Raw genomic sequence first — 27,984 nt, 5'->3', positions numbered from 1 at the left:
CCACATTTACTCGCTCACTGATGAGCCATAATGTACCTACTGTACTAGAAATAACATTAAAGATAATTTTGCATCTTTGACTTTATTCATAAAGTGGTTGTAATTGTTTTGTCTATCGAATGCATTGCCATGAAGAATAATGAGCGTACAGAAAAATAATTCAGAGTCTGCCTACTACTAATGCGATGGTAGACACAAAGCCTCCACTCTGAGCAAAGGTAATCTTGACATCGTTGCTGTGTTGTCGTACGATGCTGGCACTGACGTCATACTCGTAGGTCTCAAACACTGTGGAACTGGAATGGCCAGCCTGGAGGGAGTAGAAGGAGGTCAAGGGGTGATTGTTCATCATGATCGTCTTTGGAGGTCCGTGAGTGGCCTTGCTGTCTCTGCTGAGACTGATCCTCAGACGAACAAAGTCAATGTTGCCAATGTTCGGGACGTTTACTTTAACATCGACGACGGTGTTGTGAATGGGGACTACCATGTCGGTGGAGTAGTAGGTGTTCTGGGTCACAGTCGGAGCATGGGCAAAGTTGTGGTTTGTGTGGAACTGGAAGTAACAACTCGCTTCAGCAGGAACAGTTACCATGGAGTTAGTGACGTGAACTGATTGGTCCTTAGCTAGGATTGGTTTCTTCTGTGAGTTCAGATATTCACAGGTGGACTTTCCACTTGTCGGATGGAGCCAACCTTTGTCAAAATTTAGTTTCACGCGCGTGGGCTTTTGGTCATGATTATGAAGAAGGATATAAACAGTGGCACAATGTTTCTCTCACCGTTGTGGAACTGACTGTCCACCCTCAAAAACATCATCGCATTGCGGAAGTTCATCCAGAACTTGAAAGCATCAGCAACATCCCTAACGTTGTGGTGCTTGTCAAACAAACTGTAGTTGATGCTTGCTTGTCCTTCAAGCTCAGTGTAGGTCAGCAAGAAAGCAACAACCTTTCTCATCACATCACGACGTTGAAGGAAGGTAAACATTTGGTCGTTGTGTTGATAGATATGACCCCAGTCAATGAAAGGGGATGGTTTCTGTTCATCCAACCCCGATATACTCCCATGCCAAATTCACTGATGATTACATCGAACGATTTTCCTTTCTTCTTATGGGCATAACTCTCAATAAGGTCAAGAAGACCAAACAACTTTGCTTCAGAAGCATGGAACTGGTGAGCGCCTCCGTGAACGTCGAGGCCAGCGTAGGAGTGAAAGGAGAAAAAGTCGAGATGGTCCAGAGCCATGTCCATGAAGTCAGCCATCTTGCTCCAGACCCTGAATCCATTGGCGTCATAACTAGAAGATGCGCCTGTATACGTGGGCCCTCCCACTATGATTTGTGGATATTTCGATTTGATTTTCTTAGCTGTCACTTCGTGGTATGAGATGAATGTCGACCAATTTGTGCTGGCATACTTGCCATCTGGTTCGTTGATGACTTCAAAGAATAATGGAAGGGTTCCTTTGGTTCCTCTGTCTACAGCGTCGATGAGAAGATACTCAAACTCTGCAGCAGCATCGATATTGTTGGGAAACAACCCCTTGTGGTGGGATTTATCTATCCAGTGTGGCCAAAGCTTCCCTGTAAATACATACATTATAGGTAACAAGTTTGTAAGCTTGCTGGTTTTTAAATCCGTGTAAGGGAATAATATTTATTTGATTGTTTGTTGAACTCCGCACTCTGAGCTCCATCTTTATGACGGAATCAGGACCAGACAATCCACTGATTGACATCATGACCATCTTTCTACGTAATTGGGATACGATAACATGCATCAACCAAGTCAGCAAGCCTGACCACCCAATCCCGTTAGTCGCCTCTTACAACAAGCATGGATTGATGAGGACAATTCTAACCAGTAACTTTACTTGGCTGTAGGGGAAGTTGGATGGCCTAGTGGTCTGGTGGTTAAAGCGTTCACTCGTCACACTGATGGCAGTTATGAAGTTTTGTGAATATAATTGGGGCATTTTCACCTGACGTCATCATGACCATTTCCGGCTGGCCGTATCCTTGCATGTTGGCCAAGTATTTTTGTGCGAATTGCCCTTTTTGGGAATCGAAGTAGGCAGGGTCGGGATATCCCTTCCTGTGGGGGTTTTCCGTTGCCTGGACAGATAAACGAAACGTTATAATCCTAGTTAGTAAATAGAAGAAATAAAACCCTTTCCATTTTCATCAGAAATCAATTGACGATTTCGACTCTATCGTAAGCATGTGGGGTTTCACTGTTATTTGTCCGTACCTGCATTTGTAAACTGCATGCATCGATTACAAGATGATAGTTTGGATGTGGGGTTGTGGGTGCGGAAACAGGAGGAGATAGTTAACTGTATATACAAAATATTTGCTGACAAATAGGATTTCAGCAACACAATTTCAGTTGTATCAAAATGCATCATTTTTGTTCGTTTGTAGCCACCCTCAGACATTGGTGTTTACTTTCCTTTGCCACGTAGTTTGTTTTGAACCAGTGACAGAAAACAAACATATATCTCAAACAAAGATACAACCAGTTGGATATTTAAACGGTCGTTCCCTTCCGACAACTATCGACAACTACCGATAACTACCGACAACTACCGACAACTACCGATAACTACCGACAACTACCGACAACTACCAATAACCTTCGATAAACGTTTTATATGTTTTATGATTTATGAGGCCAAAGGTCTGTAAGGCTGTATTTATATGTGTGACACATGTGGGTTCTCATTGTTCTCACGGGGTACTGACGGTTGAATTGCTTAAGGCACCGCAATTCACTCACTCACTCACCACATAACTACAGACAATTTCTTACACATTACGCCATAGGACAATACTGGTATTCAGAGTGTTATACAGTTTCTATAGACCTTACGTGCTCAAAGACACCGCCCGAACCCTCGGCTTTCACCCATCTGGCCGTCGTTGCTCCTATTTGTTTGACACGTGCAATATCATCGACGATGTTGTCAAGGACGTTCTTGCCGTTCCAGCGTCCATGGTCAAAGTTAACACCATCTCCAATCTTCAGCAACTCGGGAAAGATGGTGATAGTCTCGTCGCATTGCACCAACGGCAGACAGAAGAACAGCCATGTCACGATATGGGCGGCACGCATGTTGCCAGCTGCGTGTAGTCCCTTTGATGTCCAAGAATCACACACACTGTTCTGGTATGTGCTCTTGTAAAAGTTATATAAATTTCCATAACGTTTTCTTATCTCAAGGTGCATAGATCACCATGGCCTCGAGCTGAAGTCACCTTTTTGAACTTCTAATGTGATAATAAATGTAAAGTTGGCACTTATCTATTTATGTACCAGTAAGTGACCTTAAACCAAGATCGTTATTTGCAAATTTTCTGAAATGAAGCAGTTAAACCTGCTCATCATGTGTGTGTGTGTGTGTGTGTGTGTGTGTGTGTGTGTGTGTGTGTGTGTGTGTGTGTGTGTGTGTGTGTGTGTGTGTGTGTGTGTGTGTGTGTGTGTGTGTGAGAGAGAGAGAGAGAGAGTGCAGGTTTGAATATGTTTCGAGTGTTTGTGTGAGCGTGTATCGGCATGTACGTATAGGTGTCCGTGCGTGTGTACATGTGTTGATAGGTTGTATCACAATATGATGAATGTGTAATCACGTCATAGCGTAAGAACGTTGAGCAACTTGCTCCTGCTTTTGCTGCAAAGGTATTCAAAAGCATTTTGAAATACTCACAATTAAAACATAATATCTAAATTGAAGCAATTGTTGATGATACAAGTCTAGCCTGCTTTCAAGAAAGACAACCTTTTTATTATTTTAAATATGCATAATCCTTTGAATCAGCTTTGCAGTAAATTCCCTCACAACACATCACTTTGGTACGCCAGATGCCGAGCCATGTTATGTGGCATTTCGTATGCCACAGTGCAGAATGCTGGCTGCTTTGAAATGTTTAGCTGGTGTGAGGATACCTATAGTCCAATGATGACATAAATGTTTCGTCTTTGTTGCAAATAGTTACAAATCAGTAATTTAAAACCTTACAACGTTTAGCCCTGAGTTTATGAGCACGCATGGTCATGTATTCTATGTAATATATATAGAGATCTTTCTAGACCCCGTAGCATTTTCACTTTCAACTTGAAGGGAATTGGTGATCAGTTGTTTATCCTTTACCAAAACCAAAGAGCGCATTGTCAGAACCTCAAGGTATATTTGTGTCAACTGAGATCGTGACTATATGATCAAATGATCAAGGTATCCCAACACAAATGTTCCTGGGATAAAAAAAAGGAATGTAAAAATTATATCGTTCACAATAAATAAAGCAGAAGTTCTCTCACTACTGTAAATTTTTGTATTTCATTGTTACAGAGAAGGATGGATAGATGTGTTTTCTGTAGTCCGTTCTAAAGTATTTCTTATAAATAGCTCACTTTCACCATTTGAAAGTTCATTGTAGTTGTAATACGTCCACATGGGTATTTGTTATACACAGCATGTAGTTCACGATGTTAGATGTTAAGCACCTATTAAATGTTTTGATCATAATCAGATTCTGAAATATTATTCATTCAGTTTTTGGGATTCCTTACACGTATCACCCTCAGTGACTCCCAACGATCACTGCCACAGTAGACAGATAACCCCCAGCCTCGGAGAAGCTAAGTTTGACGTCATTGTTGTGTTGGTGTAGCATGTTGTTGGGGACGTTGTACTCAAAGACCTCCCATACAGTGTCTTCACCAGCGCCGCTGTGGGTATGCAGTGAGTAGAAGGACGTCAAGGTGTGAGTGTTAACAACCACCGACTTTAGTTTCTGATGGGGAGACTTCATGCTGAAACTGACACTAACCCTCAGACGAACAAAGTCAATGTTGCCAATGTTCGGGACGTTTACTTTAACATCGACGACGGTGTTGTGAATGGGGACTACCATGTCGGTGGAGTAGTAGGTGTTCTGTGTCACAGTCGGAGCATGGGCAAAGTTGTGGGTTGTGTGGAACTGGAAGTAACAACTCGCTTCAGCAGGAACGGTTACCATGGAGTTAGTGACATGAACTGGTTGGTTTGTAGCTAGAGTTGGTTTCTTCTGTGCGTTTAGATATTCACAGGTGGACTTTCCACTTGTCGGATGGAACCAACCTTTGTCAAAATGTAGGGTCACATGACTTGGCTTTTGGTCATTGTTATGGAGGAGAATGCTGAGGCTGCCGTTCCCTTGATCAACTAAAACGTGGGGTACAATCTTCCTCTCAGCATTATGGAACTGACTGTCTACTCGCAAGTATGTCATTGTGTCATAGATGGACTTCCAGAACTTGAAAGCTTGCGCAATGTCCCTCTCGTTGTGGTTTTTATCAAGGATGCTATAGTTAATACTTGCCTGCCCTTTAAGTTCAGTAGATGTGAGCAGGAAAGCTACCGCTTTTCTCATGACATCCCGACGTTGTAGAAAGGTGAATATCTGGGAATTATGTTGATAAATATACGCCCAGTCAAGAAAGGTGGATGGTTTCTGTACATCAAGTCCTGATACCGGACCGAGACCAAATTCACTGACAATGATATCAATCAATTTACCTTTCTTCTTCTGAGAATAGCTCTCAACCAGATCCAGAAGACCAAAGAGCTTAGCTTCGGAGCTCCCGTGGAAATGGTGTGAGCCTCCACTCACATCCATACTTGAGTAGGAATGAAACGAGAAAAAGTCTAAATGGTTCAGAGCCATGTCTAGAAATTCTGCCAATGTCTTCCAAGTCCGGAAGTCATTACGGTCAAACAAAATTGAAGCTCCAGTATACGTTGGCCCACCGACCTTGATATTTGGATATTTTGCCTTAATTTTCTGAGCCACTGCCTGGTGAAATGTGATAAAGGTAGTCCAGTTTGTGTTCTTCCATTGACCATCTGGTTCATTGATAACTTCAAAGAATTGAGGCGGTTTTCCATTGGTTCCTTTGTTGACCGCGTCGACCAGCAGGAAGACGAACTCGGCTGCAGCATCGATGTTGTTAGGGAAGAATCCGTGGTGGGCTGAGGTGTCCATCCAATGAGGCCAATACAAACCTAAATAAGAAAAATAATGCCTCTGAGTGAGTGAATGAAAGTGCATCCTCTTCTGTCAACAACTTTTAACGGATATTATGACGACATTATACATTATTATTTGTGAGATATGAGGTTACTTCTTTCGACCATAGAATATAAGAAAGACACTCCCAAAAACACACTCGCGTGCTAACCTCTATTGATTCACACTGGAATAAAAATTGAAATACCTTTTATTTCCATGACAACTTCAGGATTGCCATATCCATTCACGACGTTCAAGTAACTGCTGCTGATTTCGTTTTGATGGGCCTGAAAGTACTTCGGGTCAGGATAGCCCCTCTTGTTGGGGTTCTCAGGTGCCTGACATGAAACGTGATAGAGAGTTAAATGTTGACTGAGTGAGTGAGAGAGTGAGAGTTTTAAGCTGCTGTGGACTGTTTTATATTACGGCGTGTCAACATGCTTCGTTGCTGAAACAATATTAGGACTTACCAGGATTCGAACCTTTGATCTTAGGTCTCTCGCAGGCCAAAGGGGCGTAACACTGCACAACCAGTCGCGTTACCTCAGTGAATGGGCCTCCAGTGCGTTCTGTACCTCTTGAAATTTTATCATGCCCCTTACACGATTGGTATTAGTATGCCATTGCTGAATTTATCTTGTAAGTTGGATCGTTGGGTAGTGATATGTATTAAGTGGCATTACAGTTGCATAAGGCTAAAAGCTAGCCTTACACCTCGGTCCTCACGAGGTGCCTTGGTTCACTCCTCACACGGGTACATTGTGAGAGAATGAGTGGGTGAGTGGGCGAGTGGGCGAGTGAGATAATGAGTGGGTGAGTGGGACACTGAGTGGGCGAGTGAGATAGTGAGTTGGCCAGTGGGTGAGTGAGTGGGTGAGTGGGAATACTGAGTGGGTGGGTGAGTGTGGGTGCTCCAACCTCCTTAACAAGAGGAATTGTTGTTGAGCTGTCCAATCCATTCTTCCCATTCCATCGCCCGTGGTCGAAATGTGTAACTTTCCCAATCTTCAGAATTTCAGGAAAGATGGACACGGTGTAATCACATCTTGCGCTTGATAGAATAGACACGAAAAGTGTCAGACATTTCATGTCTGCTGTTTTCATGCTAGATATATCGCCCAACGAGAGAACGAGTGCTAATCAGTTGACACAGCTGTACTTTATATACATGCATAGGAAAGAATGTTTCTACCTTATCAGTTACACGACCCCAACTGTGAATACAGACATTGTAACCGTAAAAAGACACCCAAGTAGGTTAATGTTAAATTGTATTTTAATTATAAACCTTACCGTATGTGTGGCACTGAAGTATATTTTCATGAAATCAGTGGGTTATTGTTAGTTGAATGTGTTGTACCTGAGTGAGTGGGTGAGTGAATATAGTTTTACGCCGCTTTTAGCAATATTCCAGCAATATCACGGCGGGGGACACCAGAAATGGGCTTCACACATTGTACCCATGTCGAGAATCGAACCCGGGTCTTCGGCGTGACGAGCGAACGCTTTAACAACTAGGCTACCCGACCGCCCCTGTTGTAACTGAGACGCCAATGTATTATTAGTACATAATTGTAAACATATATTATATATATTCGTGTTGGTAGAGAGGGGTACATTCAAAACAGTGGCATGTGCAGTGACTAACATTTAGCTGTAGCATATACAAATATTTTGAATGACATCTTCATGATAGAGATTTGTGATAATATTGATGAAATGTCAGATGGCATTGGAGTGATTCTGTGTGCCCAAGTGGATACAAAACCATGTGGTGTGTAACGACAGCGAAATATCGATGTGCGTCATGATCATATAGCTGGAATATTGCTGAGTGCGGTGTTAAACAACATACCAACAAACAAAATATCGATGTGGGGCAACTGTGACAATATAAGCAAATTGTCCATCACACATGAAGGCTGATGTGATATAGTTGTATTATTGCTGACTACGGCCACAAAAATGCAAACATACAAGAACGTCTGTAGTGTTTGGCATCCTAAGAGGCGTAGACACAATTAGGTTACTCAAAGGAAACAAAGGATAATTTGAATCTTGCTTGCTGCGTTAATCAACATCGCACTGAGCAATATCCCAGGTATATGACGACGACCTGTAAATAATCGAGTTTGGACCAGTCAATCCATTGATTGATATTATAAGCAACGATTCGGGGTTCATTCACGAGCTATCAACCATGTCACCGTGCCTGATTCTGACCACCCGACTCTTTTGGTCGCTTTGGTGGGGACGATATCCATATTAATCGAAAAAAAAGTCCCCGAAAATTTTTGACAAAAATGATTATATTTCAAATTGTCAGAAAAAAAAAGAATTTTTCTGTCGAAGAAATTATATTTTTGCAATGTGTTTTTTAAGAAATGTGTTGGCTCGTAGTTAGAATTAAAAACATATTTGGTTTCAAGACAAAATCCCGGCAAACACCCTCAACCCCCACATTTCTCAACTTCAACTGTAAATATTTCTTCTTGTCTTTGGAGTTGGGTAGCTGCTTATAGGAAAGTTTCAATTGATCAGAACAGTGAACTTGAGTTATTACATCTCTGATCTATTTATTTTCTGCACAATGTTCCATGATATATGTATTTGCTTGGCTGACATTTGCTGTTTTAGTTGCACAATGTCCGGTCGTAAAAAGATCAATTGATTAATTTTGAAAGAACACAAATAGTTACCTTAAGATATTCTGTCATGTCATAGACGACTGTAACATGTTACATGACCAAGCACAATAATTATTCGGTTTCCGTTCAAGGATTGATTATCCTCTTTCAGAAATTCAGACGGATAGACACTATTAACGACTATAGCAGATCAAATTTAACCACAAAACCTTACGAAACGTAGGGCTAGAAAGCTAAATGTTGATCTCTTTGAGTAAGTGATTTAAAAGCCACTTTCAACAATATTCCAGGTGTGTCAGCTTGATATTGGAGGAAAGCCCGAAGAAATGCAGGTCTTAGACGTTCACCACTTTGGTGAAACTCAAAAGCACTGGTATGGTGCTGACAAACCTAGAAACATAATCAGTTTGAAACTGTAGTCTAATCCACAATCATAAGTTTCTGAGGTGCCCAAGGGACGCAACTCTGCACAGCGACTAGGCCAGCCATGCCATCCAAACTTTTGGGCTTTGTGTTGGCATGCGCATGCCCAGTCAAGACAAGGTGATGGTTTGTGATCATCTTCCTCTTCCGTCCTCTTAAAAGCGCTGAAATCACATTGGGCAAGGGAAGCTGATGCATCAGTGTATGTAGGGCCTCCAACATGGGTGTGAGGATACTTCAATTTCAGTTTCTGGGCAACAGCCTGGTGAATTTAACAATGATTGTCCAGTTCATATAGTGAATCTGTGAATCTGGTTCATTGATGACTTCAAAGAATAAAGGAATCTTCTCATTTGTTCCTGTGTCGACTGCTTCCATGACTTGAAAGGTAAACTCTGCTGCCACGTCGATGCTGTTGGGGAAGACGCCGTGGTGCTCGGACTGGTCCAGCCAGTGAGGCCAATCAACATCTGTAAAGACCAAGAAGATGAATAAGGTATCGACATTTATTATTCATGAGGCCCTAGCAGTTTTGGTTTGATAGAGCATATTTTTCTCAGTCGGCTTAAAGAGCCGAAAAATAAAAGCCAAACACATTTTTTTAACCCACAACACTTTATTTTTCACAAATATATTCAGTATTTGGGGAACAGGTTTATTTTTTTCTTAATCCCATCTAGCCTTAGCAAAAAAGCAGAACATTCCTTGGATTATCTATTTAGATTCATATACTCTGTTATTCTTAGTACTGAAGATGAAATTAGCGCTGATGGTGGTCCCTAACGTAATGTTAAATGATTCGGAGGTTTGAGGTTTTGAACAGGTGCCGTGGATATAAAATGTACGTCCAAATAGTCCTATTAATGTTTTTTTCTGTCAATACCAGCACCAGGAACGCTGTTATCTTTGTTTGTCATTGATCACAAATTATCATCCAAAATATGTAATTCTTATGCATAGTATGTTCCTGAGACAACTTTTCAAAGAAGGATTTGATAATGGTTTATCATCTTTTGTAAAAGATGTTTAATGTCTCTTGCGAAAATAAATTATTGCTATTACTGAACATGAGCCTTTGTCACAAATAAGTACGTCCTTGTGGATTATACTGAAGAGCTTAACCTCTTTATCATCTCCACCTGCGGCAATTGGAGTTTTCCTAATACCTCAAGGCGACACCCAAGCGTCATGAAAACACATCTAAAGTTGTTATCTAACGATATGTCCAGGTCGTGTTTGTCTAGCCATATATCCGAGGCTTGGTTATCTAGACATATATTCACGTCGTGTTTTGAACTTACTTGTGTTTTCAGTATATAATTATAACTAAGACCAGACATCAACCTTCTAACAACTTTGCCTGCAGACATGTCGTAAAATCACGGACTTTTAGTGGAAATTTATGGATTTATATATGGAGTTTCGCCTTGAATATATGTGGGGGCACGCGTGGCCCAGTCGTCTAAGGCGCCGCGATTCGCTGTGCAGAGTTGTGTCCCTTTGGCACGCCAGAAACCTGTGATTGTAGGTTCGAATCCCGGTTCGCCCCGATAACGTTTCTAGGTTTGTCAGCACCATACCCGTGCTCGTGGGTTTCACTGAAGTGGTAAACGTCTGAGACCTGCTTCACTTCGGGCTTTCCTCCCACATTAAGCTGACATGCCGCGATTTAACTGGAATACTGTTAAAAACGGCGTCAAACCCAACACACTCACTCACTTGAATATATATACCTTTCAACATAATCATTTGTGGGTTTCTATAACCTTTGATGTTGTGCTGGTTGTGTTTGAGGAATCTGGGATCCGGGAGGCTCTTCCTGGCTGGATTTTAAGTGACCTGTATGGAAATGATTCATATAAAGGTCTGGATTGTTCAATGAAACTGTACCGAAAATTAATAATTCACTTGAAGAATCATTGAACAATAAATTGTTGGGCTCCAACTATCAGAGGAAACAATCTTTCGAAACAGTGACCACCCAGTACGTGGGCGCTTTGCTTGTTATTTGTTCACCCTGCTTTTAGCAATATTTCAACAATATCGCGGACACCAGAAATATGCTTCACTCATTGTAACAATGGGGGGAATCGAACCCGGCTCTTTGGCGTGACGAGCGAACGCTTTAACCTCTAGGCTACCCCACCGTCCGGGGTGTCAAGCCCGCTTTCACCTTTCCACTTTTCATTATTACACTTCCGAAATTAAGTTCCAGGGGAAATTGTGAGTGAATACTCCCCTCATGCGAGATTGCACAGAACGGTCAGGAGGAGCACCTGCATTGCGAGATGTTCATATGCTGACGACACAAATTGTTGGGTCCTTGACCTATCTTATCATGGGAGGTCTAGACTGTGTCAATCCATATTACATTGTAACGTCTGTAGAACGTACACACCCACGTTTGGTTGTGCATAAACATGACACAAACACGAAACAGTTATTCGAAGGTTATGTGTTTGATACAGGTATCACTTGTATTTTGGAACATGAGTGTTTCTTTTATGTTTTGGTCAAATCCAGTTTTCGAGTGTAGACGGAAATGTGTGCGCGGAAGTGTATATAAATCCCACATTTACTAACTCCCTGATGAGCCGCGTTGTACATAAAAACCTATCTTAAAAAATAACTACCAAACAAGAAAGAAACATTTTCACCTCTGACTTTATTCATACATACAGTGGTTGGAATTGTTTTGTTTCTCGAATGCATTACCTTGAAGAATACAGGATGTCTTTGTTAATTGTTTGAGGTTTTAAGCTTCAAAGGGTATCGTCATAATTACGTTTATCGTGAATTCTCTCTCTGACCATTGACAAATAATTCAGTGCCTACCTACCACCAATGCGACGGTAGACACAAAGCCTCCAGTGTGAACAAAGGTAATCTTGACATCGTTGTTGTGCTGTCGTACGATGCTGGCAGGGACGTCGTACTCGTAGGTCTCAAACACCGTGGAACTGGAATGGCCAGCCTGGAGGGAGTAGAAGGAGGTCAAGGGGTGATTGTTCATCATGATCGTCTTTGGAGGTCCGTGAGTGGCCTTGCTGTCTCTGCTGAGACTGATCCTCAGACGAACAAAGTCAATGTTGCCAATGTTCGGGACGTTTACTTTAACATCGACGACGGTGTTGTGAATGGGGACAACCATGTCGGTGGAGTAGTAGGTGTTCTGTGTCACAGTCGGGGCATGGGCGAAGTTGTGGGTTGTGTGGAACTGGAAGTAACAACTCGCTTCAGCAGGAACAGTTACCATTGAGTTAGTGACGTGAACTGGTTGGTCCTTAGCTAGGATTGGCTTCTTCTGTGCGTTCAGATATTCACAGGTGGACTTTCCACTTGTCGGATGGAGCCAACCTTTGTCAAAATTTAGTTTCACGTGCGTGGGCTGTTGGTCATGGTTGTGAAGAAGGATATAAACAGTTCCTGAAGATTTGTCCAGTAGGATGTGAGGCACAATGTTTCTCTCACCGTTGTGGAACTGACTGTCCACCCTCAAAAACATCATCGCATTGCGGAAGTTCATCCAGAACTTGAAAGCGTCAGCAACATCCCTTACGTTGTGGTGCTTGTCAAACAAACTGTAGTTGATGCTTGCTTGTCCTTTAAGCTCAGTGTAGGTCAGCAAGAAAGCAACAACCTTTCTCATCACATCACGACGTTGAAGGAAGGTAAACATTTGGTCGTTGTGTTGATAGATATGACCCCAGTCAATGAAAGGGGATGGTTTCTGTTCATCCAACCCCGATATACTTCCCATGCCAAATTCACTGATGATTACATCGAACGACTTTCCTTTCTTCTTATGGGCATAACTCTCAATAAGGTCAAGAAGACCAAACAACTTTGCTTCAGAAGCATGGAACTGGTGAGCGCCTCCGTGAACGTCCAGGCCAGCGTAGGAGTGAAAGGAGAAAAAGTCGAGATGGTCCAGAGCCATGTCCATGAAGTCAGCCATCTTGCTCCAGACCCTGAATCCATTGGCGTCATAACTAGAAGATGCGCCTGTATACGTGGGCCCTCCCACTCTGATTTGTGGATATTTCGATTTGATTTTCTTAGCTGTCACTTCGTGGTATGAGATGAATGTCGACCAATTTGTGCTGGCATACTTGCCATCTGGTTCGTTGATGACTTCAAAGAATAATGGAAGGGTTCCTTTGGTTCCTTTGTCTACAGCGTCGATGAGAAGATACTCAAACTCTGCAGCAGCATCGATATTGTTGGGAAACAACCCCTTGTGGTGGGATTTATCTATCCAGTGTGGCCAAAGCTTCCCTGTAAATACATACATTATAGGTAACAAGTTTGTAAGCTTGCTGGTTTTTAAATCCGTGTAAGGGAATAATATTTATTTGATTGTTTGTTGAACTCCGCACTCTGAGCTCCATCTTTATGACGGAATCAGGACCAGACAATCCACTGATTGACATCATGACCATCTTTCTACGTAATTGGGATACGATAACATGCATCAACCAAGTCAGCAAGCCTGACCACCCAATCCCGTTAGTCGCCTCTTACAACAAGCCTGGATTGATGAGGACAATTCTAACCAGTAACTTTACTTGGCTGTAGGGGAAGTTGGATGGCCTAGTGGTCTGGTGGTTAAAGCGTTCACTCGTCACACTGATGGCAGTTATGAAGTTTTGTGAATATAATTGGGGCATTTTCACCTGACGTCATCATGACCATTTCCGGCTGGCCGTATCCTTGCATGTTGGCCAAGTATTTTTGTGCGAATTGCCCTTTTTGGGAATCGAAGTAGGCAGGGTCGGGATATCCCTTCCTGTGGGGGTTTTCCGTTGCCTGGACAGATAAACGAAACGTTATAATCCTAGTTAGTAAATAGAAGAAATAAAACCCTTTCCATTTTCATCAGAAATCAATTGACGATTTCGACTCTATCGTAAGCATGTGGGGTTTCACTGTTATTTGTCCGTACCTGCATTTGTAAACTGCATGCATCGATTACAAGATGATAGTTTGGATGTGGGGTTGTGGGTGCGGAAACAGGAGGAGATAGTTAACTGTATATACAAAATATTTGCTGACAAATAGGATTTCAGCAACACAATTTCAGTTGTATCAAAATGCATCATTTTTGTTCGTTTGTAGCCACCCTCAGACATTGGTGTTTACTTTCCTTTGCCACGTAGTTTGTTTTGAACCAGTGACAGAAAACAAACATATATCTCAAACAAAGATACAACCAGTTGGATATTTAAACGGTCGTTCCCTTCCGACAACTATCGACAACTACCGATAACTACCGACAACTACCGACAACTACCGATAACTACCGACAACTACCGACAACTACCAATAACCTTCGATAAACGTTTTATATGTTTTATGATTTATGAGGCCAAAGGTCTGTAAGGCTGTATTTATATGTGTGACACATGTGGGTTCTCATTGTTCTCACGGGGTACTGACGGTTGAATTGCTTAAGGCACCGCAATTCACTCACTCACTCACCACATAACTACAGACAATTTCTTACACATTACGCCATAGGACAATACTGGTATTCAGAGTGTTATACAGTTTCTATAGACCTTACGTGCTCAAAGACACCGCCCGAACCCTCGGCTTTCACCCATCTGGCCTCGTTGCTCCTATTTGTTTGACACGTGCAATATCATCGACGATGTTGTCAAGGACGTTCTTGCCGTTCCAGCGTCCATGGTCAAAGTTAACACCATCTCCAATCTTCAGCAACTCGGGAAAGATGGTGATAGTCTCGTCGCATTGCACCAACGGCAGACAGAAGAACAGCCATGTCACGATATGGGCGGCACGCATGTTGCCAGCTGCGTGTAGTCCCTTTGATGTCCAAGAATCACACACACTGTTCTGGTATGTGCTCTTGTAAAACTTATATAAATTTCCATAACGTTTTCTTATCTCAAGGTGCATAGATCACCATGGCCTCGAGCTGAAGTCACCTTTTTGAACTTCTAATGTGATAATAAATGTAAAGTTGGCACTTATCTATTTATGTACCAGTAAGTGACCTTAAACCAAGATCGTTATTTGCAAATTTTCTGAAATGAAGCAGTTAAACCTGCTCATCATGTGTGTGTGTGTGTGTGTGTGTGTGTGTGTGTGTGTGTGTGTGTGTGTGTGTGTGTGTGTGTGTGTGTGTGTGTGTGTGAGAGAGAGAGAGAGAGAGAGAGAGAGAGAGAGTGCAGGTTTGAATATGTTTCGAGTGTTTGTGTGAGCGTGTATCGGCATGTACGTATAGGTGTCCGTGCGTGTGTACATGTGTTGATAGGTTGTATCACAATATGATGAATGTGTAATCACGTCATAGCGTAAGAACGTTGAGCAACTTGCTCCTGCTTTTGCTGCAAAGGTATTCAAAAGCATTTTGAAATACTCACAATTAAAACATAATATCTAAATTGAAGCAATTGTTGATGATACAAGTCTAGCCTGCTTTCAAGAAAGACAACCTTTTTATTATTTTAAATATGCATAATCCTTTGAATCAGCTTTGCAGTAAATTCCCTCACAACACATCACTTTGGTACGCCAGATGCCGAGCCATGTTATGTGGCATTTCGTATGCCACAGTGCAGAATGCTGGCTGCTTTGAAATGTTTAGCTGGTGTGAGGATACCTATAGTCCAATGATGACATAAATGTTTCGTCTTTGTTGCAAATAGTTACAAATCAGTAATTTAAAACCTTACAACGTTTAGCCCTGAGTTTATGAGCACGCATGGTCATGTATTCTATGTAATATATAGAGATCTTTCTAGACCCCGTAGCATTTTCACTTTCAACTTGAAGGGAATTGGTGATCAGTTGTTTATCCTTTACCAAAACCAAAGAGCGCATTGTCAGAACCTCAAGGTATATTTGTGTCAACTGAGATCGTGACTATATGATCAAATGATCAAGGTATCCCAACACAAATGTTCCTGGGATAAAAAAAAGGAATGTAAAAATTATATCGTTCACAATAAATAAAGCAGAAGTTCTCTCACTACTGTAAATTTTTGTATTTCATTGTTACAGAGAAGGATGGATAGATGTGTTTTCTGTAGTCCGTTCTAAAGTATTTCTTATAAATAGCTCACTTTCACCATTTGAAAGTTCATTGTAGTTGTAATACGTCCACATGGGTATTTGTTATACACAGCATGTAGTTCACGATGTTAGATGTTAAGCACCTATTAAATGTTTTGATCATAATCAGATTCTGAAATATTATTCATTCAGTTTTTGGGATTCCTTACACGTATCACCCTCAGTGACTCCCAACGATCACTGCCACAGTAGACAGATAACCCCCAGCCTCGGAGAAGCTAAGTTTGACGTCATTGTTGTGTTGGTGTAGCATGTTGTTGGGGACGTTGTACTCAAAGACCTCCCATACAGTGTCTTCACCAGCGCCGCTGTGGGTATGCAGTGAGTAGAAGGACGTCAAGGTGTGCGTGTTAACAACCACCGACTTTAGTTTCTGATGGGGAGACTTCATGCTGAAACTGACACTAACCCTCAGACGAACAAAGTCAATGTTGCCAATGTTCGGGACGTTTACTTTAACATCGACGACGGTGTTGTGAATGGGGACTACCATGTCGGTGGAGTAGTAGGTGTTCTGTGTCACAGTCGGAGCATGGGCAAAGTTGTGGGTTGTGTGGAACTGGAAGTAACAACTCGCTTCAGCAGGAACGGTTACCATGGAGTTAGTGACATGAACTGGTTGGTTTGTAGCTAGAGTTGGTTTCTTCTGTGCGTTTAGATATTCACAGGTGGACTTTCCACTTGTCGGATGGAACCAACCTTTGTCAAAATGTAGGGTCACATGACTTGGCTTTTGGTCATTGTTATGGAGGAGAATGCTGAGGCTGCCGTTCCCTTGATCAACTAAAACGTGGGGTACAATCTTCCTCTCAGCATTATGGAACTGACTGTCTACTCGCAAGTATGTCATTGTGTCATAGATGGACTTCCAGAACTTGAAAGCTTGCGCAATGTCCCTCTCGTTGTGGTTTTTATCAAGGATGCTATAGTTAATACTTGCCTGCCCTTTAAGTTCAGTAGATGTGAGCAGGAAAGCTACCGCTTTTCTCATGACATCCCGACGTTGTAGAAAGGTGAATATCTGGGAATTATGTTGATAAATATACGCCCAGTCAAGAAAGGTGGATGGTTTCTGTACATCAAGTCCTGATACCGGACCGAGACCAAATTCACTGACAATGATATCAATCAATTTACCTTTCTTCTTCTGAGAATAGCTCTCAACCAGATCCAGAAGACCAAAGAGCTTAGCTTCGGAGCTCCCGTGGAAATGGTGTGAGCCTCCACTCACATCCATACTTGAGTAGGAATGAAACGAGAAAAAGTCTAAATGGTTCAGAGCCATGTCTAGAAATTCTGCCAATGTCTTCCAAGTCCGGAAGTCATTACGGTCAAACAAAATTGAAGCTCCAGTATACGTTGGCCCACCGACCTTGATATTTGGATATTTTGCCTTAATTTTCTGAGCCACTGCCTGGTGAAATGTGATAAAGGTAGTCCAGTTTGTGTTCTTCCATTGACCATCTGGTTCATTGATAACTTCAAAGAATTGAGGCGGTTTTCCATTGGTTCCTTTGTTGACCGCGTCGACCAGCAGGAAGACGAACTCGGCTGCCGCATCGATGTTGTTAGGGAAGAATCCGTGGTGGGCCGAGGTGTCCATCCAATGAGGCCAATACAAACCTAAATAAGAAAAATAATGCCTCTGAGTGAGTGAATGAAAGTGCATCCTCTTCTGTCAACAACTTTTAACGGATATTATGACGACATTATACATTATTATTTGTGAGATATGAGGTTACTTCTTTCGACCATAGAATATAAGAAAGACACTCCCAAAAACACACTCGCGTGCTAACCTCTATTGATTCACACTGGAATAAAAATTGAAATACCTTTTATTTCCATGACAACTTCAGGATTGCCATATCCATTCACGACGTTCAAGTAACTGCTGCTGATTTCGTTTTGATGGGCCTGAAAGTACTTCGGGTCAGGATAGCCCCTCTTGTTGGGGTTCTCAGGTGCCTGACATGAAACGTGATAGAGAGTTAAATGTTGACTGAGTGAGTGAGAGAGTGAGAGTTTTAAGCTGCTGTGGACTGTTTTATATTACGGCGTGTCAACATGCTTCGTTGCTGAAACAATATTAGGACTAACCAGGATTCGAACCTTTGATCTTAGGTCTCTGGCAGGCCAAAGGGGCGTAACACTGCACAACCAGTCGCGTTACCTCAGTGAATGGGCCTCCAGTGCGTTCTGTACCTCTTGAAATTTTATCATGCCCCTTACACGATTGGTATTAGTATGCCATTGCTGAATTTATCTTGTAAGTTGGATCGTTGGGTAGTGATATGTATTAAGTGGCATTACAGTTGCATAAGGCTAAAAGCTAGCCTTACACCTCGGTCCTCACGAGGTGCCTTGGTTCACTCCTCACACGGGTACATTGTGAGAGAATGAGATAGTGAGTGGGTGAGTGGGCGAGTGGGCGAGTGAGATAATGAGTGGGTGAGTGGGACACTGAGTGGGCGAGTGAGATAGTGAGTTGGCGAGTGGGTGAGTGAGTGGGTGAGTGGGAATACTGAGTGGGTGGGTGAGTGTGTTTTATGTTTAGCTTTAAAACGATAGAAACATGTTTCTAATAATTAAAACCTGTTAACAAAGGACAGCGAAAAAAATTTAAGTTATCACCAGTACATATTGGCATTAGTCCACCAGTAAACTAAGTTAGACCACGTTTCTATGACCATGGGGGGACATCAATTCGGCCACCAGTTGTTGTATGCAATGAAACACTACCAACTCATCCACACTGTGTGCCCTGTCATGATATTGCTATGATGTTGCTAAAAGCGGCATAAAACCCAGTCCCTTAAAGATTCCTTCTTTTAGAGGTGGCCCAGTCGTCAAAGGCGCAAGCGAGAAACGTATGATCGTGAGTTCGAATCCCGTTTGCCCCGTTTATGTTTCTAGGTTTGTCTCCCTACTCTTGGTTTGCACCAAAGTGGTAGACGTTAGACACATGCATCACCTCAGGCTTTCTTCCCACATCAAGCTGACACGCTGTGACATAACTGAAATACTGTTAAAAGCGGCGTTAAACCAAACTCTCTCGCTCACTCATTTAGATGGAGGAGCAATACAATGCTATTTAAAGATTCGGAAATAATATAATATGTCCCACCTTCTCAAACAACCCATTTCCCAAGTCTCTGTTCAACCACCTGGCTGCGGTTGCTCCAACCTCCTTAACAAGAGGAATTGTTGTTGAGCTGTCCAATCCATTCTTCCCATTCCATCGCCCGTGGTCGAAATGTGTAACTTTACCAATCTTCAGAATTTCAGGAAAGATGGACACGGTGTAATCACATCTTGCGCTTGATAGAATAGACACGAAAAGTGTCAGACATTTCATGTCTGCTGTTTTCATGCTAGATATATCGCCCAACGAGAGAACGAGTGCTAATCAGTTGACACAGCTGTACTTTATATACATGCATAGGAAAGAATGTTTCTACCTTATCAGTTACACGACCCCAACTGTGAATACAGACATTGTAACCGTAAAAAGACACCCAAGTAGGTTAATGTTAAATTGTATTTTAATTATAAACCTTACCGTATGTGTGGCACTGAAGTATATTTTCATGAAATCAGTGGGTTATTGTTAGTTGAATGTGTTGTACCTGAGTGAGTGGGTGAGTGAATATAGTTTTACGCCGCTTTTAGCAATATTCCAGCAATATCACGGCGTGGGACACCAGAAATGGGCTTCACACATTGTACCCATGTCGGGAATCGAACCCGGGTCTTCGGCGTGACGAGCGAACGCTTTAACCACTAGGCTACCCGACCGCCCCTGTTGTAACTGAGACGCCAATGTATTATTAGTACATAATTGTAAACATATATTATATATATTCGTGTTGGTAGAGAGGGGTACATTTAAAACATAACAGTGGCATGTGCAGTGACTAACATTTAGCTGTAGCATATACAAATATTTTGAATGATATCTTCATGATAGAGATTTGTGATAATATTGATGAAATGTCAGATGGCATTGGAGTGATTCTGTGTGCCCAAGTGGATACAAAACCATGTGGTGTGTAACGACAGCGAAATATCGATGTGCGTCATGATCATATAGCTGGAATATTGCTGAGTGCGGTGTTAAACAACATACCAACAAACAAAATATCGATGTGGTGCAACTGTGACAATATAAGCAAATTGTGCATCACACATGAAGGCTGATGTGATATAGTTGTATTATTGCTGACTACGGCCACAAAAATGCAAACATACAAGAACGTCTGTAGTGTTTGGCATCCTAAGAGGCGTAGACACAATTAGGTTACTCAAAGGAAACAAAGGATAATTTGAATCTTGCTTGCTGCGTTAATCAACATCGAACTGAGCAATATCCCAGGTATATGACGACGACCTGTAAATAATCGAGTTTGGACCAGTCAATCCATTGATTGATATTATAAGCAACGATTCGGGGTTCATTCACGAGCTATCAACCATGTCACCGTGCCTGATTCTGACCACCCGACTCTTTTGGTCGCTTTGGTGGGGACGATATCCATATTAATCGGAAAAAAAAGTCCCCGAAAATTTTTGACAAAAATGATTATATTTCAAATTGTCAGAAAAAAAAAGAATTTTTCTGTCGAAGAAATTATATTTTTGCAATGTGTTTTTTAAGAAATGTGTTGGCTCGTAGTTAGAATTAAAAACATATTTGGTTTCAAGACAAAATCCCGGCAAACACCCTCAACCCCCACATTTCTCAACTTCAACTGTAAATATTTCTTCTTGTCTTTGGAGTTGGGTAGCTGCTTATAGGAAAGTTTCAATTGATCAGAACAGTGAACTTGAGTTATTACATCTCTGATCTATTTATTTTCTGCACAATGTTCCATAATATATGTATTTGCTTGGCTGACTTTTGCTGTTTTAGTTGCACAATGTCCGGTCGTAAAAAGATCAATTGATTAATTTTGAAAGAACACAAATAGTTACCTTAAGATATTCTGTCATGTCATAGACGACTGTAACATGTTACATGACCAAGCACAATAATTATTCGGTTTCCGTTCAAGGATTGATTATCCTCTTTCAGAAATTCAGACGGATAGACACTATTAACGACTATAGCAGATCAAATTTAACCACAAAACCTTACGAAAAGTAGGGCTAGAAAGCTGAATGTTGATCTCTTTGAGTAAGTGATTTAAAAGCCACTTTCAACAATATTCCAGTTATATCACGGTGTGTCAGCTTGATATTGGAGGAAAGCCCGAAGAAATGCAGGTCTTAGACGTTCACCACTTTGGTGAAACTCAAAAGCACTGGTATGGTGCTGACAAACCTAGAAACATAATCAGTTTGAAACTGTAGTCGAATCCACAATCATAAGTTTCTGAGGTGCCCAAGGGACGCAACTCTGCACAGCGACTAGGCCACCCATGCCATCCAAACTTTTGGGCTTTGTGTTGGCATGCGCATGCCCAGTCAAGACAAGGTGATGGTTTGTGATCATCTTCCTCTTCCGTCCTCTTAAAAGCGCTGAAATCACATTGGGCAAGGGAAGCTGATGCATCAGTGTGTGTCGGGCTTCCAACATGGGTGTGAGGATACTTCAATTTCAGTTTCTGGACAACAGCCTGGTGAATTTAACAATGATTGTCCAGTTCATATAGTGAATCTGTGAATCTGGTTCATTGATGACTTCAAAGAATAAAGGAACCTTCTCATTTGTTCCTGTGTCGACTGCTTCCATGACTTGAAAGGTAAACTCTGCTGCCACGTCGATGCTGTTGGGGAAGACGCCGTGGTGCTCGGACTGGTCCAGCCAGTGAGGCCAATCAACATCTGTAAAGACCAAGAAGATGAATAAGGTATCGACATTTATTATTCATGAGGCCCTAGCAGTTTTGGTTTGATGGAGCATATCTTTCTCAGTCGGCTTAAAGAGCCGAAAAATAAAAGCCAAACACATTTTTTTAACCCACAACACTTTATTTTTCACAAATATATTCAGTATTTGGGGAACAGGTTTATTTTTTTCTTAATCCCATCTAGCCTTAGCAAAAAAGCAGAACATTCCTTGGATTATCTATTTAGATTCATATACTCTGTTATTCTTAGTACTGAAGATGAAATTAGCGCTGATGGTGGTCCCTAACGTAATGTTAAATGATTCGGAGGTTTGAGGTTTTGAACAGGTGCCGTTGATATAAAATGTACGTCCAAATAGTCCTATTAATGTTTTTTTCTGTCAATACCAGCACCAGGAACGCTGTTATCTTTGTTTGTCATTGATCACAAATTATCATCCAAAATATGTAATTCTTATGCATAGTATGTTCCTGAGACAACTTTTCAAAGAAGGATTTGATAATGGTTTATCATCTTTTGTAAAAGATGTTTAATGTCTCTTGCGAAAATAAATTACGGCTATTACTGAACATGAGCCTTTGTCACAAATAAATACGTCCTTGTGGATTATACTGAAGTGCTTAACCTCTTTATCATCTCCACCTGCGGCAATTGGAGTTTTCCTAATACCTCAAGTCGACACCCAAGCGTCATGAAAACACATCTAAAGTTGTTATCTAACGATATGTCCAGGTCGTGTTTGTCTAGCCATATATCCGAGGCTTGGTTATCTAGACATATATTCACGTCGTGTTTTGAACTTACTTGTGTTTTCAGTATAGACTTATAACTAGGACCAGACATCAACCTTCTAACAACTTTGCCTGCAGACATGTCGTAAAATCACGGACTTTTAGTGGAAATTTATGGATTTATATATGGAGTTTCGCCTTGAATATATGTGGGGGCACGCGTGGCCCAGTCGTCTAAGGCGCCGCGATTCGCTGTGCAGAGTTGTGTCCCTTTGGCACGCCAGAAACCTGTGATTGTAGGTTCGAATCCCGGTTCGCCCCGATAACGTTTCTAGGTTTGTCAGCACCATACCCGTGCTCGTGGGTTTCGCCGAAGTGGTAAACGTCTGAGACCTGCATCACTTCGGGCTTTCCTCCCACATTAAGCTGACATGCCGCGATTTAACTGGAATACTGTTAAAAACGGCGTCAAACCCAACACACTCACTCACTTGAATATATATACCTTTCAACATAATCATTTGTGGGTTTCTATAACCTTTGATGTTGTGCTGGTTGTGTTTGAGGAATTTGGGAATCTTCCTGGCTGGATTTTAAGTGACCTGTATGGAAATGATTCATATAAAGGTCTGGATTGTTCAATGAAACTGTACCGAAAATTAATAATTCACTTGAAGAATCATTGAACAATAAATTGTTCGGCTCCAACTATCAGAGGAAACAATCTTTCGAAACAGTGACCAAACAGTACGTGGGCGCTTTGCTTGTTATTTGTTCACCCTGCTTTTAGCAATATTTCAACAATATCGCGGACACCAGAAATATGCTTCACTCATTGTAACAATGGGGGGAATCGAACCCGGGTCTTCGGCGTGACGAGCGAACGCTTTAACCACTAGGCTACCCCAACGTCCGGGGTGTCAAGCCCGCTTTCACCTTTCCACTTTTCATTGTTACGCTTCCGAAAATAAGTTCCAGGGGAAATTGTGAGTGAATACTCCCCTCATGCGAGATTGCACAGAACGGTCAGGAGGAGCACCTGCATTGCGAGATGTTCATATGCTGACGACACATATTGTTGGGTTCTTGACCAATCTTATCATGGAAGGTCTAGACTGTGTAAATCCATATTACATTGTAACGTCTGTAGAACGTACACACCCACGTTTGATTGTGCATAAACATGACACAAACAAGAAACTGTTATTCGAAGGTTATGTGTTTGATACAGGTATCACTTGTATTTTGGAACATGAGTGTTTCTTTTATGTTTTGGTCAAATCCAGTTTTCGAGTGTAGACGGAAATGTGTGCGCGGAAGTGTATATAAATCCCACATTTACTAACTCCCTGATGAGCCGCGTTGTACATAAAAACCTATCTAAAAAAATAACTACCAAACAAGAAAGAAACATTTTCACCTCTGACTTTATTCATACATACAGTGGTTGGAATTGTTTTGTTTCTCGAATGCATAAGGATGTCTTTGTTAATTGTTTGAGGTTTTAAGCTTCAAAGGGTATCGTCATAATTACGTTTATCGTGAATTCTCTCTCTGACCATTGACAAATAATTCAGTGCCTGCCTACCACCAATGCGACGGTAGACACAAAGCCTCCAGTGTGAACAAAGGTAATCTTAACATCGTTGTTGTGCTGTCGTACGATGCTGGCAGGGACGTCATACTCGTAGGTCTCAAACACCGTGGAACTGGAATGGCCAGCCTGGAGGGAGTAGAAGGAGGTCAATGGGTGATTGTTCATCATGATCGTCTTTGGAGGTCCGTGAGTGGCCTTGCTGTCTCTGCTGAGACTGATCCTCAGACGAACAAAGTCAATGTTGCCAATGTTCGGGACGTTTACTTTAACATCGACGACGGTGTTGTGAATGGGGACAACCATGTCGGTGGAGTAGTAGGTGTTCTGGGTCACAGTCGGAGCATGGGCAAAGTTGTGGGTTGTGTGGAACTGGAAGTAACAACTCGCTTCAGCAGGAACAGTTACCATGGAGTTAGTGACGTGAACTGATTGGTCCTTAGCTAGGATCGGTTTCTTCTGTGCGTTCAGATATTCACAGGTGGACTTTCCACTTGTCGGATGGAGCCAACCTTTGTCAAAATTTAGCTTCACGTGCGTGGGCTTTTGGTCATGGTTGTGAAGAAGGATATAAACAGTTCCTGAAGATTTGTCCAGTAGGATGTGAGGCACAATGTTTCTCTCACCGTTGTGGAACTGACTGTCCACCCTCAAAAACATCATCGCATTGCGGAAGTTCATCCAGAACTTGAAAGCGTCAGCAACATCCCTAACGTTGTGGTGCTTGTCAAACAAACTGTAGTTGATGCTGGCTTGTCCTTTAAGCTCAGTGTAGGTCAGCAAGAAAGCAACAACCTTTCTCATCACATCACGACGTTGAAGGAAGGTAAACATTTGGTCGTTGTGTTGATAGATATGACCCCAGTCAATGAAAGGGGATGGTTTCTGTTCATCCAACCCCGATATACTCCCCATGCCAAATTCACTGATGATTACATCGAACGACTTTCCTTTCTTCTTATGGGCATAACTCTCAATAAGGTCAAGAAGACCAAACAACTTTGCTTCAGAAGCATGGAACTGGTGAGCGCCTCCGTGAACGTCCAGGCCAGCGTAGGAGTGAAAGGAGAAAAAGTCGAGATGGTCCAGAGCCATGTCCATGAAGTCAGCCATCTTGCTCCAGACCCTGAATCCATTGGCGTCATAACTAGAAGATGCGCCTGTATACGTGGGCCCTCCCACTCTGATTTGTGGATATTTCGATTTGATTTTCTTAGATGTCACTTCGTGGTATGAGATGAATGTCGACCAGTTTGTGCTGGCATACTTGCCATCTGGTTCGTTGATGACTTCAAAGAATAATGGAAGGGTTCCTTTGGTTCCTTTGTCTACAGCGTCGATGAGAAGATACTCAAACTCCGCAGCAGCATCGATATTATTGGGAAACAACCCCTTGTGGTGGGATTTGTCTATCCAGTGTGGCCAAAGCTTCCCTGTAAATACATACATCATAGGTAACAAGTTTGTAAGCTTGCTAGTTTTTAAATCCGTGTAAGGGAATAATATTTATTTGATTGTTTGTTTGTTGAACTCCGCACTCTGAGCTCCATCTTTATGATGGAATCAGGACCAGACAATCCACTGATTGAGATCATGACCATCTTTCTACGCAATTGGGATACGATAACATGCATCAACCAAGTCAGCAAGCCTGACCACCCAATCCCGTTAGTCGCCTCTTACAACAAGCATGGATTGATGAGGACAATTCTAACCAGTAACTTTACTTGGCTGTAGGGGAAGTTGGATGGCCTAGTGGTCTGGTGGTTAAAGCGTTCACTCGTCACACTGATGGCAGTTATGAAGTTTTGTGAATATAATTGGGGCATTTTCACCTGACGTCATCATGACCATTTCCGGCTGACCGTATCCTTGCATGTTGGCCAAGTATTTTTGTGCGAATTGCCCTTTTTGGGAATCGAAGTATGCAGGGTCGGGATATCCCTTCCTGTGGGGGTTTTCCGTTGCCTGGACAGATAAACGAAACGTTATAACCCTGTTAAGTAAATAGAAGAAATAAAACCCTTTCCATTTTCATCAGAAATCAATTGACGATTTCGACTCTATCGTAAGCATGTGGGGTTTCACTGTTATTTTCCAATTGGTAAATACTGGTAATCAAAATGTTAAACAGTTTCTATAGACCTTACGTGCTCAAAGACACCGCCCGAACCCTCGGCTTTCACCCATCTGGCCGTCGTTGCTCCTATTTGTTTGACACGTGCAATATCAGGGGTATTGTCAAGGACGTTCTTGCCGTTCCAGCGTCCATGGTCAAAGTTAACGCCATCTCCAATCTTCAGCAACTCGGGAAAGATGGTGATAGTCTCGTCGCATTGCAAGAACGGCAGACAGAAGAACAGCCAAGTCACGATGTGGGCGGCACGCATGTTCCCAGCTGCGTGTAGTCCCTTCGGTGTCCAAGAATCACACACACACACTGTTCTGGTATGCGCTCTTGTATCTATACTATTTATGTTTTCTTATCTCGCGGTGCACAGATTAGCCTAATCACTGTGGCCTCGAGCTGAAGGGGCTTGGCCAAAAGAAGTCACTGTGGTGCACAGGCATGTAACTAGTTACATATTTTAACTTGATTTATCATCCAAAACTGGATTCCACAGGAGATATCGCTTGGGTGAGATCAAGCGATATCTACACTGCAGATATCGCTGCAATGAAATTGCATCACAATGCTTTGTAGACCATTGTGACGTGATTGGTTACTGTTAGCAGTACATGTTACACTTAAGACACTGCTTCTTACTGTCTACAAACTGAAAAAGTTGGAAAAATGATTATGGATGATAAAAAGATCTCACCCTCGTGTCTTTTAATTCCGGGGTAGAATAGGTCTTCAGCAACCTTCAGCTTGTCGTAAAAGGCGACTAACGGGATCGGGTGGTCAGGCTCGCTGACTTGGTTGATGCATCTCATCAATCCCAATTGCGTGGATGCTTTGCTCATGATGTCAATCACTGGATAGTCTGGTCCAGACTCGATTATTTACATACCCCCGTCATATAGCTGGAACATTGCTGAGTGTGGCGTTAAACAACAAACCAACAACAACCATAAAGTGGAGGGATTGGCAAAGAAGAGTGAGTGAGTGAGTGAGTGAGTTGGGTTTAACGCCGCTTTTAACAGTATTCCAGTTATATCTCGGCGTGTCAGCTTAATGTGGGAGGAAAGCCCGAAGTGATGCAGGTCTCAGACGATTACCACTTCGGTGAAACCCACGAGCACGGGTATGGTGCTGACAAACCTAGAAACATAATTGTGGCGAACCGGGATTCGAACCCAATCATAGGTTTCTGGCGTGCCCAAGGGACGCAACTCTGCACAGCGAATCGAGGCGCCTTAGACGACTGGCAAAGAAGAACATATATATATGTATGTATGACATAAAAGATAAGTATTGTTCTGTAAGTGTTTAATTACTGGATTATCTTTCGTTACTACAGCTGCGTTATTATTTACATCCAGCGCAACAACATCACAGTATCATATTGCAAAGCCAACATCTCAGACAAAATCTCTAAATCGGCAAGAAGATAGAATAAAACTGTGCACTGATTTCAAAAT

At 42.1% G+C, this 27,984-nt stretch overlaps 3 protein-coding genes and 2 pseudogenes across 3 annotated transcripts; all 5 read right to left on the bottom strand.

Moving 5' to 3' along the window:
- Window positions 1–160: 160 nt before the first annotated feature.
- On the bottom strand, window positions 161–3,116 carry LOC139457720 (beta-porphyranase A-like; annotated as a pseudogene).
- Window positions 3,117–4,552: 1,436 nt separating this feature from the next.
- LOC139457230 (funoran endo-beta-hydrolase-like) lies at window positions 4,553–7,153 on the bottom strand. The gene is made up of 3 exons (XM_071238643.1): window positions 6,962–7,153; window positions 6,255–6,387; window positions 4,553–6,042 (listed from the first exon to the last, which is right to left on the bottom strand). The coding sequence occupies exons 1-3, from the start codon at window positions 7,151–7,153 to the stop codon at window positions 4,580–4,582; spliced, it is 1,788 nt and encodes a 595-aa protein (XP_071094744.1). The 3' UTR covers window positions 4,553–4,579.
- Window positions 7,154–11,944: 4,791 nt separating this feature from the next.
- On the bottom strand, window positions 11,945–14,928 carry LOC139457718 (beta-porphyranase A-like; annotated as a pseudogene).
- A 1,426-nt stretch (window positions 14,929–16,354) lies between these two features.
- LOC139457717 (funoran endo-beta-hydrolase-like) lies at window positions 16,355–19,594 on the bottom strand. The gene is made up of 3 exons (XM_071239071.1): window positions 19,349–19,594; window positions 18,057–18,189; window positions 16,355–17,844 (listed from the first exon to the last, which is right to left on the bottom strand). Exons 1-3 carry the CDS (start codon window positions 19,592–19,594, stop codon window positions 16,382–16,384), a joined length of 1,842 nt encoding a protein of 613 aa, XP_071095172.1. The 3' UTR covers window positions 16,355–16,381.
- Window positions 19,595–24,228: 4,634 nt separating this feature from the next.
- Window positions 24,229–26,833, bottom strand: LOC139457716 (beta-porphyranase A-like). Its single transcript, XM_071239070.1, has 3 exons — window positions 26,550–26,833; window positions 26,235–26,367; window positions 24,229–25,832 (listed from the first exon to the last, which is right to left on the bottom strand). Exons 1-3 carry the CDS (start codon window positions 26,787–26,789, stop codon window positions 24,379–24,381), a joined length of 1,827 nt encoding a protein of 608 aa, XP_071095171.1. The 5' UTR covers window positions 26,790–26,833; the 3' UTR covers window positions 24,229–24,378.
- Between the last annotated feature and the right edge of the window lie 1,151 nt (window positions 26,834–27,984).

This window comes from Haliotis cracherodii, unplaced genomic scaffold (genome assembly GCF_022045235.1).
Source record: "Haliotis cracherodii isolate W230 unplaced genomic scaffold, xgHalCrac1.p SCAF_12, whole genome shotgun sequence".
Lineage (NCBI taxonomy): Eukaryota > Metazoa > Mollusca > Gastropoda > Lepetellida > Haliotidae > Haliotis > Haliotis cracherodii.
Note: the sequence above shows the minus strand (reverse complement) of the source record. Positions and strands in the feature narration are given on the sequence as shown.

Excerpts from the sequence above, each read along its gene's own strand:
- LOC139457230 (XM_071238643.1), bottom strand. The coding sequence starts at position 7,153 with ATGAAAACAGCAGACATGAAATGTCTGACACTTTTCGTGTCTATTCTA. Across the intron at positions 6,388-6,961 it reads CTCTTGTTAAGGAGGTTGGA|GCACCTGAGAACCCCAACAA; the intron begins GCACCCACACTC and ends GTTTCATGTCAG. Across the intron at positions 6,043-6,254 it reads AGTTGTCATGGAAATAAAAG|GTTTGTATTGGCCTCATTGG; the intron begins GTATTTCAATTT and ends TTTCTTATTTAG.
- LOC139457717 (XM_071239071.1), bottom strand. The coding sequence starts at position 19,594 with ATGAAAACAGCAGACATGAAATGTCTGACACTTTTCGTGTCTATTCTA. Across the intron at positions 18,190-19,348 it reads GAAATGGGTTGTTTGAGAAG|GCACCTGAGAACCCCAACAA; the intron begins GTGGGACATATT and ends GTTTCATGTCAG. Across the intron at positions 17,845-18,056 it reads AGTTGTCATGGAAATAAAAG|GTTTGTATTGGCCTCATTGG; the intron begins GTATTTCAATTT and ends TTTCTTATTTAG.
- LOC139457716 (XM_071239070.1), bottom strand. The coding sequence starts at position 26,789 with ATGCGTGCCGCCCACATCGTGACTTGGCTGTTCTTCTGTCTGCCGTTC. Across the intron at positions 26,368-26,549 it reads CGGGCGGTGTCTTTGAGCAC|GCAACGGAAAACCCCCACAG; the intron begins GTAAGGTCTATA and ends TTATCTGTCCAG. Across the intron at positions 25,833-26,234 it reads AATGGTCATGATGACGTCAG|GGAAGCTTTGGCCACACTGG; the intron begins GTGAAAATGCCC and ends ATGTATTTACAG.